This window comes from Trichinella spiralis (genome assembly GCF_000181795.1).
Source record: "Trichinella spiralis strain ISS 195 chromosome Unknown Scfld9, whole genome shotgun sequence".
Classification (NCBI taxonomy): Eukaryota; Metazoa; Nematoda; class Enoplea; order Trichinellida; family Trichinellidae; genus Trichinella; species Trichinella spiralis.
Genome location: NW_003526948.1, coordinates 964,770 through 979,528, shown reverse-complemented (window position 1 = coordinate 979,528; position 14,759 = coordinate 964,770). Strand labels below are relative to the sequence as shown.

General features: G+C 32.1%; 3 protein-coding genes across 3 annotated transcripts; all 3 read left to right on the top strand.

The window, feature by feature from the left end:
• The first annotated feature begins 3,799 nt into the window (after positions 1-3,799).
• On the top strand, positions 3,800-7,846 carry Tsp_09577 (ATP-dependent RNA helicase Dhx8). Its single transcript, XM_003371284.1, has 9 exons — positions 3,800-4,323; positions 4,376-4,577; positions 5,603-5,746; positions 5,815-6,073; positions 6,149-6,334; positions 7,023-7,145; positions 7,217-7,407; positions 7,472-7,641; positions 7,726-7,846. Exons 1-9 carry the CDS (start codon positions 3,800-3,802, stop codon positions 7,844-7,846), a joined length of 1,920 nt encoding a protein of 639 aa, XP_003371332.1.
• Positions 7,847-8,758: 912 nt separating this feature from the next.
• Tsp_09578 (conserved hypothetical protein) lies at positions 8,759-9,994 on the top strand. The gene is given in 7 exon segments (XM_003371283.1): positions 8,759-8,879; positions 9,192-9,254; positions 9,335-9,387; positions 9,398-9,496; positions 9,520-9,622; positions 9,649-9,735; positions 9,870-9,994. The coding sequence occupies 7 exon segments, from the start codon at positions 8,759-8,761 to the stop codon at positions 9,992-9,994; spliced, it is 651 nt and encodes a 216-aa protein (XP_003371331.1).
• Positions 9,995-10,634: 640 nt separating this feature from the next.
• Tsp_09579 (DNA mismatch repair protein Mlh1) lies at positions 10,635-13,213 on the top strand. Its single transcript, XM_003371282.1, has 6 exons — positions 10,635-10,817; positions 10,953-11,160; positions 11,275-12,146; positions 12,196-12,441; positions 12,517-13,084; positions 13,146-13,213. Exons 1-6 carry the CDS (start codon positions 10,635-10,637, stop codon positions 13,211-13,213), a joined length of 2,145 nt encoding a protein of 714 aa, XP_003371330.1.
• The last annotated feature ends 1,546 nt before the right edge of the window (positions 13,214-14,759 follow it).

The window sequence follows — 14,759 nt, the reverse complement described above, 5'->3', positions numbered from 1 at the left end:
GAACAATTATAAAAAGCATAATTCATTCGTTAATAACAAAAAAACAAAATCTTTCCATTCTTCATTCCTTTTAATCTTATCGTCCTTCAGTTCCTTTAAATTTCATAATACAAAGTATATATTAACGATGATGAATTCAATTACATTTTATGACTTTTAAAACTGAAATCATGTAATAAAAACTGCTTTCAAAAGTAATTTCGTCAAAAAAGTGCTTAAAAATAAATTTACCTTTGGAAAATGTTGGCAAACCACCTGACCAAGAGACAATCACATGCTTACAAAAGGAAACCTGAGCTAGCACAGTGAGAATATTGAGCAGCTGCGCTTGTTGACCACGACTTAATATTAGACTAGTAAATCCATTTGACACAGTCTTTCGATTTAAAAATAACAATGGTTGATTATCGAGCAGCCTGCTTGACTTTAAAAAAATGACAAATAAACAAACATACAGTTTGAGAAATACAAGTATAAACTAACTTTGTCAAGAATTAAATTCCTTGCTGTCCACAAAAATGGAGGTAGAGAGAATAAACGCCGCTCAAGTGCACTGAATACGCTGAGCATTACTGTTTCAAAAGATGCAAAATGATTCTTCCAAATCCACTGACCATAATTACGTAGAATCTCAATTCGTTTCGGTGGATAATTCTCTTTCAACTTCTTGATTACCAGATGTAAATGTTCATTAGCAATGCGTAATGAGCATCTATATAAACAAAGTAAAAATTATGTTAATAAGATTGAACAATGCTCACCGAGACCAGTCGATAAGTTCTTCAAAAGGCAGTACGCAATTATTACCAACAATAATGGGGATGCATCCTGTCATTAGTGAATAACTCAACTCAATCATTGCCAACAACGAATCACCGAATATAAGGCAAAAATGGACCTGCTAAAATATTATCAAGTCAAAGTACAAAAAAAATTTTTGTAAATGTTTGACCTGCAAAATTTCGGGGTATGATACCAAATGACCACGAAGGGAACAATGTTTGCGTATGTGAAGTAGGGAACATGTTGAAAGTACAAGAATATCCAACGGAGAATGATTTGCAAGCAATCTGATTTCTTTCTGCATTCGACGATTGGTCAGTGGTTGCGCAATGGCAATGAGCCAAAGTCTTGGTCTGCAGTATAAACCAAAAAAACATCATCTTCTTCAATGGCCTTTTAAAAATTGTGAACAACATTACCTGTGACGTGTTTGGAAAACTGTTTGCTGTCCAGCCGTTGGTATTAGGTACGGAAGTTTCAAATCAAAATCTTTACGATATAGAAATTTCTGTAATCTGCACGAAGCAATCATTGCTTTCCCAGTTTTCATATTAGCAAATAATTTGTCATTCGTTGGATAACGATCGACAATTAAGTCGAAAATCAAACTGTTTTCGCCTTCGTACCAACTGAAAATAAATTCCATTTTAATCACATCAAACAATAAGGTAAATAGTATCACAACTTTTGCTGTTCTGATAAAAATAGTCACCTAGGTATTGTGGAAAACAGTTCGCTGAGCAAAGAGCTGTTGTGTATGTCTGGCTGGACAAAGAAGACTGACAAACATGCTTCGCTGTGTTTTGTGATGAAGTACTTTTTCAAATAAGTATGATTATAAAGCAGTTTTCGCAAAGCAGACAATTTTGTCGTATTTAGTAAAAAATATTCATCATCCCAAATTGCATAAAAAGCCAATGTCTTCGAGCCGTAGGATGCACAACGGTATGGATTGAAGCAACTCCATGAATTGCAATTATAAAACGCTCTTATTTGTTCATATTTCTTTGATGCTCTATGTTTCCCTATGTACGATGTCGAAATAGTTCTGTTCACTACCAAAGATTCGTTTTTGCCAAAATCTAATTCCAAAAAATAACCACCAAGAAACCAGCCAAGAAAAGCAGCAACTGAGGCACATGCTGTAAAAGAGAGATCTAAACGAAAGCTGCGTCCGCATATCAAATGAAGCAATGGCAACATGGGTCATCAATCTTGCAAGAGAAAACTGCATTTCAAGTGCGACAATACTGCCTAAAAGTTTCGTACTTTAATACATGACCGTAACTTCGACCAGAAATCTTTTTTCCTTTAATAAGTTTTTCACTCAGGAACTCATTTTCTAATAACTCCAGCCTTTTGTAATTCAAGATTTTACTTCATGAACTTTTCCTATACAAATTATTAACTAGATTTCAGAATAAATAGTAGATTGCAAAACGACTATTCTGAATATTCGGTTTTATACAATATAATAAATAATTAAATTAAAAAAATAAAATTAGGCTTTACCGTGTAGCAAAATAATTCATTTTATAGGATTAAATCTAAGACCAAATATAAAAGTGATGTGCACTGTGAAATACCAGAAGTCGAACAACTAATTTCTTTGTTGATCAGTGACTTAGAAACCAAAAAATAATATTTGACTAATCGTACTGTGCCGAAAATATTGTGGAAAATTAAGTTTATGCAAGCGCCGTTATTGAAATTTACTATATATAACTACATAACTAACTTTAAGAAAATGATGCCTAACGTTTTTGAAAATTAATTATTTTTCCTTTCCCTGTGTCGGTTGTTATATTACTGCTTTAAAATTTGATCATATGCGAATTCACATAGATAAGTAATGTAGAACAAGATATTTCATTTGTTTCACGCAAATTTAAAAAAATGTTTGTAAACAGATTGATCTTATTTAAATACAAACAGTTACTGCTGTAATAACATTTTAGCGCAGATTTAACGCAAGTTTCCTTCTGCAATATTTTTAAACATTTTTGTAATGTACTGTACAGGTACTGGATATTGTTTATTGAGTATCTTTGTCATACTGTAATATGAACTTTCATTGTACATTATTGTGTTTATTGAATGATTGTGCGGCTCAATGTTTTGTTCTTTATATGGTTCATTTTTTAAAGATCAGATTTATATTTGTTTATAAATAGTTTTGAAGTTTATCTATTTAGGAATATCGTTAACCTTGTAGCTTGGTACCCGTTTTCTTTGTCGCGAACATAGCCTGATTTTTGCTACCAGGTATGACACTTTGTTTTTATGGATTTTGTAAAATACTTCAGTAGTATATAGTTGTGTTGAATTGTGCGAAAATTAAGTTTTGAGATTGCATTTGATTACTTTCATCTTGATTTAATTTCAGTTCAGTTCTTTACGCACACGCACAGTCGACTACATTTTCGACATAAGCCTGAAAGCTTTTTCAGGCTAAAATGAATCTTAGATAAAAAAATAAAATATTTTGATATTGTAAATCAGAAGGCGTACTATTTTGTTGAATTCTTTTAAAAATATAAAAATGATTTTTCTTAAAGATTACTGTAAAAACAAGTAATATATGATGTTCTCGATGATAGAGTAGCTACTTTAGTCTTATTTTGACACATTAGAAATGGAAAATGTTTCATTTCTACTTCATTTATTCATTTCATTGAATTCCCAAACGAATATAAATAATTTTAGTGTGATTGATCATGATTTTCAATTGTTATACTGTAAATGGGGAATTGTCGAATATTTGTGCTTGGTGGAATCTGGTGATTTTTTATTTAAAGTGGCGTTTTGTTTTATAACAGAAAAGAACTTTTATTTTGTAAGAGTTAATATTGACCAGATGAATACTGAAATTTTTTTGTTTAGTTTTTGTTAAAATTTGACAAATGTAAATTATTGAAAAATTTTGTACGATTATCACCAGCATATGAATGTAAATTTTTGATGAGAATGATTTATTTGCAGAGAATAGTTTTGCATCTGTGCGAATTCTTTCGTTATGTCTCAAAAGGCTAGAATAGATGTGAAACCAGCGAAGATTCCCCGTTGGAGTGCTTCAAATCATGCAGATGAAGTTTCTTCTAACGTTGGAAACATTGATGCGGATAAGAGTTCAAAAGTAGCTGTACCTGGAAGTTCAGATGTCATTCGAAATCCTCTAACTGGTTTGCCTTATTCTGAAAATTATTTTCAACTTCTGGAAAAGAGAAAACATCTTCCAATATTTGAATATCATGATAAATTTATGGAAATGCTGCGTCAGAACCAAATATTGGTTTTAGTCGGTGAAACTGGTTCTGGAAAAACAACACAAATTCCACAGTGGTGTGTCGATTATGTTCGACTGAAAGGTGATTTGACATCTAAAGGTGGTCGACGATCTGTTGCTTGCACACAGCCCAGGCGAGTAGCTGCCATGTCAGTGGCAGCGCGAGTTGCTGAAGAAATGGATGTTTCCCTTGGTATGGAAGTTGGTTACAGCATTCGTTTTGAGGACTGCAGTTCTCCAAGAACATTTTTGAAGTGAGTTAATTGTATTATTTATTATTTTGGTTTTCGAATAATTTTTTTTCAGATATTTAACAGATGGCATGTTATTAAGAGAAGCAATGTCTGACCCACTGTTAGACAGTTATGGTATAGTGATTCTTGACGAAGCACACGAAAGAACTTTAGCTACGGACATTTTAATGGGACTTATTAAAGAAGTTTCACAACAACGAGCCGATTTGAAGGTGGTCGTAATGAGTGCAACATTGGATGCTGGAAAATTTCAGGTATTTAGATTTCTTGTAATGTATCACCTTAGACAATGTATATACATTTGCATGAGCATTTAAATTTATTCAATAAAATTGTGCATAACTGATTGTAATTTTTAAAGTTAAACGATAATTTTAAATAAATTTTTAATGATATGCGTTTATTTGTAGCACTTATCATATAGTTGAAAAGAATTTCTGTAATGATAAGTTTTTGAATTATGCATTCTGGTACATGATATAAGTTTTTTTTTTGTAAAGCATTGTTATTGCAATAGCACTAATTTTAAGTTGGAGAATTGGATTTCACATAGTTTTGGCGGTGATTAATTGTTGTGTTATGAGAAACAATACACAATTCTTAATTGATTTACAGATTATTGTTACCGAACAATGCATTATGAGGTGATACAGATAGTTTTAAGAATTCCAAACTTTTGGCTAGTGGAATTTCCACATGTGCATTTTTCTTATAGATGATACTTCAGATCGTTAGTTTTACAAAATTTTGATTTGTTAAAAGGTATAATGTGAAAATTTGTTTTTTATAAAATTATTTTTAAATGGCATTTTGAAGTGCTTGTTTTGCATTTTTTGAATGTTTTATTTAAAAGTTCTTTAATATTATTTTTTTGTATATGTTGAATTATTATTTTCTTTTTTGAAATATATTTTAGCAATACTTCAACAATGCTCCACTTATGGCAGTGCCTGGGCGGACGTTTCCTGTTGAAGTGTTTTATACTCCTGAAGCGGAAAGAGACTATGTGGACGCTACTGTCAGGACAGTCATACAGATTCATCTCTGCGAAGAAGTAGAAGGGGATATATTGGTGTTTTTAACTGGCCAAGAAGTATGTTTATTATTAAATTTAAGGAACATTTTTAGGAAACGTGGACGTCTTTGACGGTGGTTTGTTTCATTGTAGGAAATTGAAGAAGTGTGCAAGCGGATCAAGAAAGAAGTGGATAATTTAGGACCCGAAGTCGGTGAGCTGCGTTGTATACCATTATATTCGACACTTCCACCGAATTTACAGCAGAAAATTTTTGAACTACCACCTGAAAAACGTCCAAATGGTGCTATAGGGCGTAAATGTGTTGTTTCGACAAATATTGCGGAAACATCATTAACGATAGATGGAGTAGTCTTTGTTGTAGATCCTGGTTTTTCTAAACAGAAGGTGAATTTTATCAACTATGTTTTATCAGTTGTAATAAATTTTATGTAATTAAAAAATTTTTTTTTGAGGTGTACAATCCAAGAATACGCGTTGAATCGTTGCTAATTTCTCCGATTAGTCAAGCTTCAGCAATGCAGAGAGCCGGACGGGCCGGGAGAACTCGACCCGGAAAATGTTTCCGACTATACACGGAAAAAGCATTTCAAGAAGACATGATTCCGCAGACATATCCCGAAATTTTGCGCTCTAATCTAGGAAGCGTTGTACTAGAATTGAAAAAACTTGGTGTTGAAGATTTAGTACATTTTGATTTTATGGATCCACCAGGTTTTTTGTTTTTTTTGTAATGTGTTATTCCTTTTCTTTGGTTCTTTCTAATTTATTGCATTTTAATAGCTCCAGAGACACTGATGCGTGCTTTGGAAATGTTGAATTATTTGGGCGCTTTGGACGATGACGGAGAACTTAGTCCACTTGGTTCCATAATGGCTGAATTTCCACTTGATCCACAGTTGTCGAAAATGCTGATTGCCTCTTGCGATTACAACTGTTCCAATGAAATTCTCACCATCACAGCAATGCTGTCAGGTTAGTCAAAAAAGGTTTTTTTAGTTATTAATTACTAATGTTATTTATTTGGTTTTTATTCTCAGTAAATTCGTATTTCAAGAACGATTCAAGATTTTTTAGAAATTTCTTAAACTTCCAACTTATCATGTAAATTGTGTAATTAAAATATTGCATTTGAATAATTGATTTTGTAACAGCTCCAAAAGCAGATTTAATTATCTCATGATGGTGACGATATTATTTTGTTTTTGCTTAAGAGAAGAAAAGTATATATATATATATATATATATATATATATATATATATATATATATATATATATATATATATGTGTGTGTGTGTGTGCGTGTGTGTGTGTGTGTGTGTGTGTGTGTGTGTGTGTGTGTGTGTATGTGTGAGTGTGTGTAATAGTTCCATACAGATAATTTAAGAATATTGTGACTTTATTGTTTTTAAATTAAATTTGTTGTTGGATTATGAGAAAAAATAAAGTATATACAAAGTCTAACGTATAAATTGCAGTTACTTAGCACTCATAAGTAATGAAATTATATTTTATGTGAAATTAACATCGAAATAGGATTAGCATTTTAAAATAAATTTGCATGTTTTGTTAAACTGATGAAATGTCTTTGTTTCACATGGATCCATGAGATTTTTTTTCGGGACGCGTAATTAATTTTTCCGCGGCGATAATCTATTACAGTGCCTCAGTGTTTTATTCGACCCCCGGAAGCAAGAAAAGCTGCGGATGAGGCGAAGATGCGCTATGCGCATATTGATGGCGACCATTTGACATTATTGAATTTATATCATGCTTTCAAGCAAAGTATGTTTGTCATTATTTATGTTGATTTGGACGTTCACGAATTTTAGCTGTTAATATGTTTAATTATTTAGACCATGAAGACGTGCAGTGGTGTTACGATAATTTTATCAACTACCGAAATATTAAAAATGCAGACAACGTTCGGTTGCAGCTTAGTCGAATCATGGATCGCCTTGGATTGAAAAGAAAAAGTACTGAATTTACAAGTCGAGATTATTATACAAATATCAGAAAAGCACTAGTTAGTGGCTTTTTTATGCAGGTAAAATTGTTTTTTTTGCACTCTTTTTTAAAATTATTATTTAATTTTTTAACATTTATTTCAGGTAGCACATTTGGAACGAAACGGCAGCTATTTGACTATTAAAGATAATCAGGTGGTACAGTTGCATCCAAGCACAGTGCTTGATCATAAACCTGAATGGGTATTGTACAATGAATTTGTTCTTACATCAAAAAATTACATTCGTACAGTGACAGACGTGAAACCAGAATGGTGAGTTTAATTCATAAAAAAAGATTTTCCTTTCTGCTGTATTTGTATATTTGAGATTGCACTTGATTATAAAGTTATTTATAGGTTGCTTAGAATTGCACCTGATTATTATGACATGGACAATTTTCCTGTATGCGAGGCAAAACGCCATTTGGAACAAATAAGCAGACGTTTACAATCTCGCCAGTATAGCGAGGGATTTTGAATGCGCATATATTTTGGTACCATTAATTCACAAACTATATTAAAAGAATACTTTGCAGTTTTATGCATTATACAATCTTAATGGAATATCAAAGCTTTTTATTATGATAATTTTTTTCTTGGCCATTTATTCTTTCTTCATCAGAGTGAAAAGGTTGATTGCAGTTTTATATCTGATATTCATCATATATGGATGTGTTTATATTCAGCGCATTCTTTATTAAATGCAGTTTGAGTTTATTATCATGTTTTTGTTGGAATTCCAAAATGTATACCATTTTCGTTTTAAGAAAACAGTGGTAATTCAAAGAGAAGAATTGCTTATCAACTATATTTTGATGAGCTTTGTGAAATGTGGCATTAAGGCAAGCTAACTCCGTCACGTAGAGATAACATCAGATCAGTTGCGTGAATGACTAAATTTAAAAATGCAAGTATCTAAATTGAAAATATGTAAAATATGTAAAAAAATATTTTAAATTGTAGGAAAGATAAGTCAAAGTTATGCTTACAGCTGCAATCATCCAAACTGAAGAATGACAGTAATCAGGAAAATGCTTGCCAAATGGTGGATAACACGCAGCATACCAAATTTCCATGCCAGTCGCAGCAATGTATAAAATGGTCAGTACGACGCTGGAAATTCTGTCCTAAAAATTATTGTTTTATTAGATAACTTTAATAAGAATTAATGTGAATTTTCTATTCAAGGAATGTAATGAATAAGAAATAGAATAATGAAAATTGGCTAACCACATTTCTCCATGTGAAGGAGGTTTTGGCCATGAATACGGTCACGGCAAATATAGATGTAATGACAAGTGAAATTATCGTCACTGCAATGACAAATAGTTGACCAAGTGATTTAGTTCTAGCAAAAAATGATTGTAATGGTTCATTGTTTGCTGGAATAATGACACAAGCTAATACTGCAGCAGCTAAAGCCTATAACAAATATGTTGGTGCATTTGAAGGCTCGTTTGCATTCATATTTGTAAATTCAAATATGCGTAACTCTTACGGCCAGCTACCAAGTGTTTACAACTATTTTTATGTAAAAAACAAATGGAATTGCTTTATGTAAAAATGCTTATTAAAATCAAATTATATCTAATACGTATGCTTTGATTTAAAAATTGTTTTCAGTGAATCAGAAAATGTAACAATGTAGTAATAAAAGAATTTTAACTCAGATAACATTATGTGAAGTGAAATAAAATCCTTTTGACAGATACTGTTCAATGATGGAAAAGAATTTTAAATTGTATGCATGCATGCAGTGCAGTATGATGCTATTGTTTATATAAAAAACATTTTTCCATATTTACCAATTGAATAACTTTCAGTGCATAGCGTAGCCATGCGTGATAAGTTGTTGGTTTGGAATATTTTCCATGTGTGGAATAAACGTGAGAAGGTCTGGTCGCTGTAGCAATGTATCGATTATTGAAATGACCAAGTGTTGTAGTTTTTTTATACAAAGGTTCAGGATATTTATATGGACCTGAAACAGTGTTGAGACGAATATGTGAAGTTGGTAAAGTATGTGCAGCTAAATTCAATGATGCAGCATGTTCACTGGGCAAGCTGGAAAATTGCTGGCGCTTTGGATGAGCTGAAGGCAGTGTGTAAAACGCATAAGCTGGATAAGGTTGGAGCAAGTTTCTGTTTAAGCCAACTTTTCGCAATAATGTCTTGTCAGCCCGTATAGCACTTGCTGGTATAATTGTAACCGGCAGTGGTGGACGGTTAAATTCCATCAGAAAAAATGTTTACAGTTAAATAATAATTAATTTAATAAAGTAGTATATCATTTAACAGATACTGCTGGAAAGTGGATTGATGAAAAATATCTAGCAAATTTTAGCATTCTTAACAGTGTCCGTCAAGGTAATTTCCACGAACTGTGTTGTTGACTAACCGCATTCTTGCAACGTGTGTTTTCAGCTAACGTCACTGTTCAAAAGAGTGACCAGTTTTGCTCAAGAATTCTTCAAGAATAATAGCAAATATTTGTTAGTAAGATCTTGGCTTAGAAATGGCAAGTAAATTTGCTGACTCATGCTGCATAACTGCTTCCATAGCAATTCGTAAAATCAGACTACTCTTAGCTGACATAGAATCTGAGAAGAAAAACCAGTGGCCATAAGATGAGAAGCGTTAGACCCAGTTTTAACAATGACCTACAGGCTAGCTAAGATGAAGCCGCACAACTACACTAACTAGCAATTTTATGTCTACATTTTTCATCATAGGTTTCAATTTATTACTGTTCCAGCGTCTAATAAAATCGAATGTTTTAAGCGTATTAATTATAGAAATGAATACATTTTAAGCTGTTTAGCATAAATTCGTAGCTTTGTTTGACAGCAGTTCCGTCAATTTGATTGAATTTTTGAAGTCATAAGTAAATACCATAGATGTGAGAAAAACAGTAGCGCTCTATCTAAAAGTAGTGGTTTGTTGTTCTGATTGCTTATGTATTGTTAACTGTCTTTTTTCAGCCTCAAAAATGCGTAACTCTTTAACTGAGAATAACATTTTAAAAGTTAAGATTTTCTTAAATCATTTCCATAATTGAGTTATTTTTTGTAATGAACTGAAATTTAACGCATGTAAATAGCGTGCAAAATTTCTGCAACACGCAAACAGTCTCGTTTCCATAATTAATTTTTCCCTAATGAAATTGTACTTGAATTCATTTATACAAGTACTGTATGTCAATTAAAAATTCCGATTGTTATAAGGAAATAACGTTTTGATATAAGTATATACTATTTTGTGTTAAAATGAATTCTACTCGTCCAATTAAACCTTTGAAAAAATGTGTGATCGACCGTATTGCAGCAGGAGAAGTAATTTTGTCTCCTATGAATGTTGTGAAAGAGCTTATGGAGAACAGCGTCGATGCCGGCGCTAATCAAATAAACATTTCAATTTCTGGTGGTGGTCTGAAGTTAATTCGAATTCAGGTAATTATTAGCGATAGAAATTGTAGTTTTTGCACCTTTGTGTGGTTTTCAATTAGCTTATGCAATCATAACTAATTTGTTTGATTTAAATTTCAGATGAAGTGACGCAGTTTTCATATAATTTATTTTACTTAGGACAACGGTTGCGGAATCCGTCGTGATGATTTTCCCGTGGTTTGTCAACGTCATGCTACAAGTAAACTTGAAGATTTTACAGATTTGTTGAATATTTCAACACTGGGATTCCGTGGTGAAGCGTTGTCGTCTATATGTTGCGTTGCTCACGTTACTGTTACGTCGAAAACACTGGATTCTGTTGTTGGTTATGAATGTAGATTTAATGGTATTGCTTTCAAAATAAATGCGCACATATTTGTGTATTGTTTGACTTTAGTATTTTGTGAATGTAATGTTGTTCAAATGAAAAAATGTTAATTGCATTTTTGTTTACTTTTAGGTGAAAAAATGACTGAACCACCGAAAGCTTTAGCCAGTAATCAAGGAACTGTAATTTCGGTTGAAAATTTATTTTACAATAATCCAGTTCGACAGAGATTGATGAAAAATTCTGTCGAAGAATGGAATAGAATTGTGGATTTGGTTGCAAAATTTGCCATTCATTTTACGTCGATTGGTTTTAGTTTGAAGCGCGAAGACAGAAACATCAGCGAATTGAAGACAACAACACAAGGTAGTACTAACGAAAAGTTGGCAACATGTTTTGGATCATCAGTTGCCAAAGAGCTCATTGCTTTTGATTGCACTGAACCGAAATTAGGCTTTAAAGCTAAGGGTCTAATTTCGAGCACTAGCTATTCTTCGAAAAAGTTCACATTGTGCTTGTTTATCAACAACCGGCTGGTAGAATGTTTAGCATTGAAGAGAGGGTTTCAGGCACTTTATTCGAATTACCTGCCAAAGCAGTGTTATCCATTTATTTACATATCAATGGAAATTTCTCCACATTTAGTAGATGTCAATTTACATCCTACCAAAGCTGAAATTAGCTTTATGAATGAATCTGATATTGTGGAAAATATATTGCAAGCAGCCGATAAAACGTTGTTAGCTGGAGATAAGTCACGTAGTTTTCTTGCCGTGAAAACAGTACGACCAAGGAGAAGTGCAAATTGTGATTCATTTTTGTCTACCTCACTTTCAACTTCTGTTCAAGATTGTCATATTGTCCGTGTGGATTGTAATGATCGTAAATTAGATGAGTTTTTGGACACTTCCAGCACATTATCATCTGAACAAATTATTTTAACGTTTCCTGATTCTGTTGTCAATTTGAATTCTGAAGCAGTTGAGCAATCCACAGAAAAAAAAGTATATTAATATTTTGAATTTAATATTTTTATGAAATGTTCGTTTCTAGGATAAAATAAATAGCACTTCGCTCGCGCTTGAGAAGTCCAAAGCTGTGACTAAGCGTGTGCTGAATCTTACATCTGTTTTGGAGTTGCAGCAACAAATTTGTGAAAACAGTTCAGTAGAAATGAGAAATCTTTTTCGTACGCACACGTTTGTCGGTTGCATAAATCCAAAACTTACACTCATGCAATGTTCAACAAGTTTGTACATGATTGATATGGAAGTGATTAGTGAGGAACTGTTTTATCAAGTAATATGGTTATCTTTTTTATAATGTATATTTTTTTGAAATGCCTATAATTTTATGAATAATTTTTTGATTTAGATTTTAATAATGCGATTTGGTAATCTTGATTCGTTTCGTATGACCGAACCAGTTTCTATTCGAAATTTATTAAATATTGCAATTCAAGTTCAGAAAGCTTCTCGGACTGAATCTTCACCATCAAATGGCATTTCGCAGCAGAACGTTGATCTGGAAAAGGCTGTACAGTTGTTCAATGCAAAAGCGCAAATGTTGTGGGATTACTTTGCGTTGGAAATCAAAGACGATTATTTAATATCGTTGCCGATGCTTGTTAAAAATTATTTGCCACAAATAGAAGGTTTGCCACATTATTTGATGAATTTGCTTTGCAATGTGAATTGGTTTCATGAAAAGGAATGCTTTGACACGTTTGCCAGACAGACTGCTAAATTTTATTCGTTAAAAGCAACTTACTGTTCAGATGAACTTATATCTCCGTTGATACAGCCGGTTTCGTGGAAATGGACCATAGAAAATGTGCTATGCAGAGCACTGAAGGCGAAATTTTTACCGCCTACACAATTGGTCACCGATAGAAAAATTTTTAAACTTACAGATCTTCCTGAACTGTATAAAATATTCGAACGTTGTTGAACTTGTTTTTCTACATTTTTATTTCATTTAATAAAAATATTTCTTGATTGCAGCTAGAAACGATAAATTACAAACGGAACCTTTTATTTTTTATGATAAATTTTCAAACTGTATTATATGACCTGGAACATTCTGTCATGTGATAAACAGTCGTTATTTCTGAAGTGAATGAAATTGTTGAAGAAAATAAGGAAGCAAGTGTTTACTTTTTTACAAACATCAAACAGAAGCTATTTACTTAAAGAAAAAAGCTATTAAACGACACTACGTCAAATAGAAAATTGTTAAATAGAATAAATATTAAATCATACAAATAATTCACATTTTATTTGATAAAACATAATTCAATTATAATGATTAATATGTAAAAGAACTACAGTCAAAGATAGGCAATTGTATACTGATTAATAATTATACCTTAATGTCAGATTACTGTATATGTACACAGTAAGTTGATAACTGCTCATATTAATTGTTGGACTTCCATGTTTGATACGAACCATTCAACAAATACTTTCTTACAATTTTAATTTACTCTTCACTGGAATTTCAACATAAGCATATTAAAGTCAAAGATTTCAAGGTACGATTTGTTTTTACTTTGTTAAAGATCTCATACTTGAATTTAAATTTAACCACAGGATGCGGTAGAAGTTATTTAGGCTTAGAATTGTTACTGTTAGTTTTTACTTTATGCAACAATAGTCGTTTATTTTATCACCTCATAATATGATTATTATAATTAATTTTATCTACATATTATAAAGCTCACTTTTTTGCATTGTTATATTTATAACTTTCAAACCAAACATAGTATGGAAGTACAATTGATCCCATTGTAAAATGTTTAATGAATGAACTTTTACACAACATTTTCGTCACACGGCTGTTAAGTTTCTTTACTGCAAATATTAGAAATTTTGGCTTGTATTTTTCATTTGAAAAGTTAGATTAGATCGAAGCTGAAAAATATTATTCATCATCACGTTTGCATTACATCTACCGTTCTCTCATTGATAAATAAACATTTGTGAAAGCCAATAGTTAAGTCAAGTCAAGTCAAGTCAAGTGAGTGGTGAACATTTAAAAATTTATCAGGGAAAAAAACACAAAACAAAACAGTCAATTTATACAGTACACTGTTGTGACATGCTAATACAGTTGATTTTTGAATTCAATAAGTTATTTCAGCAAACATCTGCCACTACTTTCAGTTGTTTATAATAGAATCATACATGTTTACAATTTGAATTGACTGGGTTGAAATGAATTTCCAATGCATTATCATATCATGATCATCATATTAAACATGATAATAGTCATGCGGCAATCAGTCGTTGAAGCAATGTAAAATGACTTGTTGTTATTCGAGTAGAAAGTGGCAGGGTGAAATAACAACCCGTTGTAACGTCGACAACAGTGGAAACGTTGTTACAAAAAGAAGTGTAATGTGATAACACGGTTATTTGTAATAGTAGAAATGAAACAATTAAAAATTGAAAATATTTTCTTGCATGAAAAGCTGACAGTAGAATAATAATGTTAACTGTAGCCGATCGTCAATAAACTTCAATGCAACGACGTCTGAGAAAAATGGGTGGAAAATTGAACGATGAAAATTTTTTCCTTTCCACTATCATCGGTTTTTGGAAATCATCATCTGGAAA